Source organism: Acyrthosiphon pisum, chromosome A1, assembly GCF_005508785.2.
Source record: "Acyrthosiphon pisum isolate AL4f chromosome A1, pea_aphid_22Mar2018_4r6ur, whole genome shotgun sequence".
Classification (NCBI taxonomy): domain Eukaryota; kingdom Metazoa; phylum Arthropoda; class Insecta; order Hemiptera; family Aphididae; genus Acyrthosiphon; species Acyrthosiphon pisum.
Window position 1 is genome coordinate 108,716,277 of NC_042494.1, and position 8,108 is coordinate 108,724,384.

At 28.6% G+C, this 8,108-nt stretch overlaps 1 protein-coding gene across 3 annotated transcripts in view; it reads right to left on the reverse strand.

Moving 5' to 3' along the window:
- Positions 1 to 311: 311 nt before the first annotated feature.
- LOC100572098 overlaps positions 312 to 8,108 on the reverse strand; it is a 21,335-nt gene continuing 13,538 nt past the window's right edge. Inside the window, exons 1-3 of one of the 3 annotated variants that reach the window (XM_029488011.1) lie at positions 989 to 1,421; positions 708 to 914; positions 312 to 643 (exon numbers count right to left, since the gene is read on the reverse strand). In XM_029488011.1, coding sequence (XP_029343871.1) covers positions 560 to 643; positions 708 to 914; positions 989 to 1,045 — 348 coding nt within the window. In that variant the 5' untranslated portion in view covers positions 1,046 to 1,421 and the 3' untranslated portion in view covers positions 312 to 559. Of the gene's footprint in view, positions 644 to 707; positions 915 to 988; positions 1,422 to 8,108 lie in introns of those variants that run through there. The other 2 variants (XM_029488010.1, XM_029488009.1) reach the window with 2 other exon arrangements.

Below are 8,108 nucleotides of genomic sequence, written 5' to 3' on the forward strand. Positions count from 1 at the left end.
TATTTTGTTGTGATTGTATAATATTATTCGTGGGTACTTGAAACTTCTAAAGTATACTATTATATATCTATGATAGTACCACGGTTTTTTGTTGATGTATACCGCGTTATAAGTACCTAATAGTTATTATGATATGAATGATATGATTAATTTGGAATTTATTATAGGTACCTATTATAGGTCAATTTTTTTTTAATACCATAGATAAGTATATATATGTCTAATAATAGACTGATATACAGTCTCCGCTCAGAATCGTTTTTCTTATACAGTGATATTATATCATTGAATTCAAATTTAATACTGTCCATTATACAGTGACCCACTTCTAACCTACTGTACAGCAGAACGACATCCACTTACCCACCTTTTTTTTAGTTGACTATTTATAATTTTGACATGTATTATATGCATATGTCTTATGGGTCATTCTATAATTTTGTGCAACACGGAAAGTGTTACTGTGCCGTCATCGTGTTGAGGCTGGATTTTGTTTTTATTTCTAACCTTTCTATTTCCCAAAGTATTAACAAACAAATTATTTTTATCATTTGCTAGATTATGTCCTTCCATAAGCAATGTGGTATCTTCTTGGGTTTGGTTTAGGTCTTAACAAATTCAAAATCAAAATAGCATTTGACATCTGCATTAACAAATGCACCTATGTTAAAATTACAAATGATAAATTGATAAATATTTTTTCATACTTGTAGAAACGAACATAAAAATGTTAGAATGATGACTGGATCCAAAAACTTTTCCTCAAGTTTTTTCACTTTAACAAAACAACCCATATGACAATTATTTATTTTAGCATACAATTTAAGGTTCCGCTGATCTTTATAACATGATTCTGGTATTGGCAATTGTTTTGATTTGTAACTATTCCCACCATGTAATCCACAACATGATAACTAAAAAAAGATTATAACTTATACAGAATACAATAATTAATATAAAAAAAACTTTTGAACATATCAACACTTACATCTATCAAATATTGCAAAAATTGTGAAGTTGGTTTTATGAATAACTGCTTAGCCATGGCCTAATAATATTCAATAAAAGGACTGCTTTAATAGTATACGTTTTAACTTTTAAGGGCAACCTAGCTTCACAACTAAATATTAATAAAAAATTGTAACTATTTTATTTTTACTTTATTATTCATGGTACATCATCAACTACTATATACATTAGCTTGCAACAAAAAAAATATTAGTTACATATAAATAATACAATAGTTTCCTTAGATTAATTTCAACATATCAATAAGTTTTAGAAATGTAATAATTTTGTTGGTGTTATCTTAGATTAGGCTAAGGGCTTTGAAGAGGTTAGTCAGGGCGTCAAGCATTTCTAGGCTTTTTCTGGTATCTATATTATGGTTTCGACAGTAGATAAACTGTTTTAAATTTAAAAAAAAAATTTCTTAAAGTCTTATTTTAATACATTTATTGAATTTAGAGGTGCATTTTTTAAAATTAATAAAAAAAGCCATCACAAGTCTCTACTTGCATATTTCTGAACACTTCTTCTAGTTCTGCTTTAGATATGAAGCACTTATTCTCTAAAAAGAATCTATTCTTTTTAAAACCCATAATCTACATAAATTTTGTATGCAGGAATATTCACATCAGTGGCGTGACCAGGAATTTTCAATTGGCGAGGCTGGGAGGGGTGCTATAAGTAATAATCAGGGCTGATATTTTAAAACACATAAAATTAAAAAAATACTTTAATTTAAAAATTAATATTACTTTAAATATCGCCAAATATATGCAATAAAAACAATAAAATATGCAAAAATTGGGATTTTAAAACAAAGTTAAGCACAAGAAGACAAAGAATAACCACAACACGCTCAACCGAAAACACAACTAGTATAGTAATTAGTAGGTACTAGGTACGACTGTACGAGTACACTAGTCGGCTGTACCTATTGGCTATTATAATAAAGATTATACATTTTGACTGACGGCTGTCGGTTTCAACACTCGTTCAATGATAATCGCAGCCGAAAATGACGTAAAAGGGGCCCATTAAAATCAGCAGATAACAAAAGTTTAAAATTAAAACCAAAATGGTTACGAAATGATGCGTCAGCGCGTCCGTTAGGCCGTATATTTTACGTAATTTGTAGGTATTTACTTTTAAAATTATTCAATAATCAAAAACACCTTTATTAATAGGTTATTTCATCAAATATAACCAATTTTGATTAAAAATGGGTCAAAATCCAAAAATATCTCAAAAAGACCAGAAATAGCTAAAAAAACCTCGAAATAATATGCAAAATAAAATATTTAATTTCAGTTTATGAATTATGAAACAAATGTTAAGCTTACTCTATACTATATCTTAAGCATTTATTAAGAATATTATGCTAATGCTATAAAATCCTCGGTAATAATACATTTAAATTGATTGTGGTGCTAATATCAAAACCAAAAACACAAATAAGTGTATTTATTGGACAATTGGTGGGGCATAACTCCCACCCACTAGGCACATCACTAATATATTATTTTAACATCAGTTAAAAAATATTAAATAATATTAGGTATATAATAAAACGTAATATTTATATGTGGGGGAACACTATTGAGGTAGGAATTAGGATCACGAATATACAGTAAAACTCCCATATTACGAACTTCCAATTAACAAATTTTTCTATTTAACGAAATATTTTTGAGAACACAAGTAGAACCATATTTATTTAATTATGTTTAACAAAATTCTATATAGAATACGATTTTTTTTTTGTGCCCACAAGGCTTCGTAATATCACAGAATAGAAAAATAGATGCTTCGCCGTAATATTTATTTATAACTAATTAATCTCTCAATTTTAAAGAGGATATTAAAAAAATCAAGGGCCTGTTTTATTTAAAAATATGTCTTGTGAATAAAATATTTTAAAAAAATATTTAAAATTTTATTTTTTTAAGATAATACGGAATTTACTCGTACAGCCGTACAACTAAAGTACTTAAATTAAATTTATCACAAAATTAATGTATCTATAAGTTATAACTTATAAGTATCTATACTCCGGCCCACGAGAGTCCATATGTCAGAACGCGTCCGTCACTGCGCATCGGCACGTTGCCGAATAGTGGGAATGGCATCATGGTGGGAGAAAACAGGCGTCACGTATTACTATATGAATGCGCGGTTTACGTATGGACTCTCGTGGGCCGGAGTATATAAGTTTCTCAAAAATGTTATTTTTAAGTTTTTTCGCATTTTAAAATTATTAGTAAAAAATTTAAAAAATTATTATTAAAAAATATAGTTATTTGGTAAAAATGTAAGACACTGTTTTTAAAAATTGGTATCTAGTAATGAGATTATACCGTAACATCACTTCTCTAAAAAAAAATTGTTTTTCTTGGTTTTTTTAGATTTTCAAATCCCACTGTTTGTGCATTTTATATAGTACGTTTCCTACTGCAATTCTAACAGATCATCTATAAATACATAAATATTTGGGTTCACACTATAAAAACAACTGTTGAGTTTCGAATAAAAACTCTCACAACTATTCGTAGTTCTGTTTAAAGTAGTGGAGAATTGAGCCCATATACTTGGTGGAAAACATGCTTCAGGGAAAATATAATTATCAAATACGTAGTCCATAAACTCTACAATGTTTTTGTTTTGTAAATTCGAGCGTGATCTCGGTGGACATGAGCACGCGTTGTGTCCGATGGTCGAACTCTTTACCTACAACAATAGGGAATAACTTGTACATACATCTTAATGACCCGGGAATCAACTCGTACGTACATTTAATGACCCGGGAATCAACTAATACATAAAGTAGGTCTTGGGAATCAACTCACGTACTGCGTAGTATTTATTTTATAGTATTTAACATTTATACATTTATAATCAATGGTATAAATAATAATAATAGTTAAAATTAATTTCTACAACAGACAACAATTCAATATTTGGTATAAAACTAGTAAGTACCTATTGCACATTTTAATAAAGCAATTTTTTTTTTATATAATTCGAGAGATTAATGAATTATCATAAAAAAAATGTAATAGCGTTTCACTTATACATTTATTAATAGGCCACATTTTTTAAGTAAAAAGGGCAAAAGCCAACTAACTTTATAGTTTATACAACAGTATATTATATTGCATATCCCAATAGGCAATTAACTACTACATGTCTATACTTTATAGTTTATACATTCATTTATATAATGTTAATTGAGTGTAAAGAATAGATCATTAAAAATAAGCTGTATACTAATTTACATTAATTAAAGACTAAGCGTTCACATTAAATTTTACTACTTTTTTTTTTATAGGAAAATAAAAATAAAATGTTGAATAAATGTATACCTACGACCTACAGAGTATACCTAGTAGGTAGATAACCGTGGTCTTATATTCAATAACCTACACAAATTGTTTTTGTTTTATATTTGTGGGTATTCATTAATAATTAATATGTATCGTACTATCGTGTATAGACAATAGGTACTGTGACTTAGTGTAGAAAATAGTCACGAATTCCGAATTCTTATTTTTATTTTTTAGTTGTAATAATACCTATTAGCTATTACCAATATTAAAATTATAATACACCGTGTTTAAATGTGAAGTATAGAAGTATAGAATTTATGAGAAAATAAGAACACAATATTTTTTCTCGTTGAATAAAACAACGATACTGTAATATTTATAACAATAAATAATTAGTCAGTACTCAGTGGTGCTTAGTGCATTGCTCCAGCGCCCACGAAATATTTCTTACATTTGGGGGGCCCGAATCGGGTTGCATATTATATCAGGAAACGGGTTGAACATACACATGCGTTACAACATATACATGCCTGATAAACGTAAATTGAACTTCATAATTTTGAGTGAAACCAACAACAACAGCTGTAAATTTGTGTACAATACTACAATGCAACATGCGTAATATATGGTATATTGGTATGTGCCTACATTTTCTAAACGGAAATAAATAACGATTTCCAAATATAGTCATTACAATTTACAGTCATGACATTAATACGGTTATATGACATACGGGTATTTTTAGTTTTTTTTTTCGTTTGCCATTATAATTGCACATCGGAAACAATACGAAAACATTCAAGTACTTATTGAGGAAAAATAATTATTTCAATTTTGAATCGTTGTTTATAATTTTTTTGACTCGGTAGCCTCTGAAGCAGTAGTTTTTAGTATTGAGAAAACCGAATGAGAATTGAGAACACGATTGGCAAATGGTAATAATCACAGCGGTTACCACATCTGACAAGTCAATGATGAATCTCACAACCCAATTGTGGGGATGACCAAGTAATTTTTCAAGAAGTCTCTTCTCAAAGTTTTGAAGCTATAGGTTATTAATATTATTCTGTGACGGCGATGAATGATAACATCAATTGAAGTCTAGGCCTTAGCCTTGACAAATTGGTGACATGGGTAATATTAGAGAAATTTAGATGGACACCTATTTTTTCAATTTTTTCCCACCATAAAACGTGTACAAGGCAGAGTTGGGCCAAATTTTATCTAGATAATTATTCGAATGATTTTTTTACAATTATTCGAATAATTTGAACATATTATTCGAATAAAGATATTATTTAGGTCATATTACAGACATTGGGTCATTATTTATCTAGACCTGGGGATATACGTTGAAACTCTTTGTGTGACTCTTCAAAACAAATTTTAAAAAATAAGGAGAAAAATTGTGAATTATTCGAAGCATTAGGATTAAAGAATAGCATGTTAAAAGATTCAGAGTATATTTATATAGAACATTTAAATTGCGTTGATCCTTTAGCAGAAGTATTAGATATCCTCCAAGGTGAAAATAATATTTTCTATGGTTTGATTCTTCCAGTTATATTGAGTTTACGTATATATAATATAACGTTTTTAAGGCAATGGTATTTTTAAAATTAATCATGCTTCTATTAATAAATTCAAGCATCCTAAAAGCTTTTTTAATAAAGGTGTTAATATGGATGGATCCATCATCCATATTAAAATTAATGATAATCCCTAAGTCTCTGATGGAAGAAACTCGTGTAACTGTATAATTATCAATCATATAGTTAGAGGTGATTTTTATTTTTTTAACGTAAAAATGACAAGTGTCTATATATATAAGCACTGTAATATCGACGACTTTGATTTGTCGTGATTTTTGAATGGTATATCTAAGTTTTCTCAAATTGTTTCAAGCATAAATTTAAGAATAATTTTCAAACATTATCCGAATAAAAAATTATTCGAATAATTTTCAAACATAATTTTCGAATAATTAAAAATAAAAATTCTGTTGTTTCTGAATGTATTGTTGACATAATATTTATTTTTTCTATTTTATTAGTTACTACTGTTTTAAACATTTTGAGTAGCCGATCATGTTGAGAAAAGTCAATGCAACTTAGCCAACTGTTTTAAATTTTAGATGTGAAAATGCAGCAATTACAGCGTTTTCTGCTACAATTGTTTTAAATTAATTATATTAGAAAACCTTTAGGTTTTGAACCTTAAGGTTCATAATATCTCCAATTATTAAGTAATACATGTTGAACTTAACGGCGTAAATACAATATGATTGGAAGAACCAAACCATAGAAAATATTATTTTCACCTTGGAGAATATCTAATACTTCTGCTAAAACCTAAAGGACCAACGCAATTTAAATGTTCTTCTATATATAAATATACTCTGAACCTTTTAACATACTATTCTTTAATCCTAATGCTTCAAATAACTCACAATTTGTCTCCTTATTTTTTAAAATTTGTTTTAAAGAGTCATACAAAGAGTTCCAACGTGTATCCCCAGGTCTAGATAAATAATGACCTAATGTCCTAAATAATATTTTTATTCGAATAATATGTTCAAATTATTCGAATACATTTTTATTATCTAGATTAAATTTTGCCCAACTCTGCCTGACATGCAGTGGCGTAGGCGCGTAACCAAGGAGGGGCTAATGGGCTGTAGCCTGCAGGGACGGTTCTAGAGCAAAGATCTGGGGGGGAGGGCAAACATTTTTTTGCAACACAAATACAATATTATACTTTATTCTTAATTTAAAAAGGTTGTCATAATAGTAGGTAGGTATATGTAATTAATGTGATAAATAAATTATTGATTATTTAATATTTAAAATAGCGAAAATGTGAAAAGAAGTTCAGATTTTGTTTATTTGTTATTTAATATATAATATTTATATTTATAAAAAAAATATGTCCAGGGGGCCTGAATCCGTCCCTGGAGCCCCCCCTACAATTGACTGTGTTGACATTAGAATTTTATCAAGTTTAATAAAAAAATAGACATATTGTATTTGTATACTCAGCCCTCCCCCTACCCCATACAAAATTCCTGGCTACGCCACTGCTGATATGCTGTTGCATATTGTCCGCGATCCAACGCTTATTATCGTATTTTGAAAAATCGGAAAAAAAGTGCAAATTTACTGAGCATGAGGCAATGAGGTAATGAGTATTTAAGCCGTATTCTGTTGTCGTGGTAAACTTTGAGTTGCCGTAAGTTTTAAATAGTAAGTTTACGTAAGTTTTTTCAAACCCTTTTGCATTCAGGATATCAAAACACGTATTTTGGTTGAAGAAAAATTGGAAAAATAGGTGTCCGGTAAATAAAAGTTAAATCTTTATACTAGCTAATATTATATACCTTTACAATAATTATTATAGGTTTGAGAGAAAGTTGTGATAGTGGCATAGCCCATAGGAACGGATTGGGGAGAGATTTCAGGCCGGGAAAAAACAAAAGTATACCGATCTACTTACGATCATTTACCAAATATTGAATTTCAGGCAACATATTATTAGGTATGTTGTATGTATTATTATTTTAACATTACTTCAATATTTTTTTTATAATAATTCAAAATTATTCAAAATAATATGTAATTTCGTCCAAATTTGTACTTAAAATGACTATAAAAATAAACTGCGTAAATGTATTTTTTAGATTTTTTGGTAACAGAATTAATTACTTACGTGGAATCTTGTTTTAAATTTTCAATTCTTAGATACAAAAATTGAACTATTTTATAAATTTTTAACTACAAA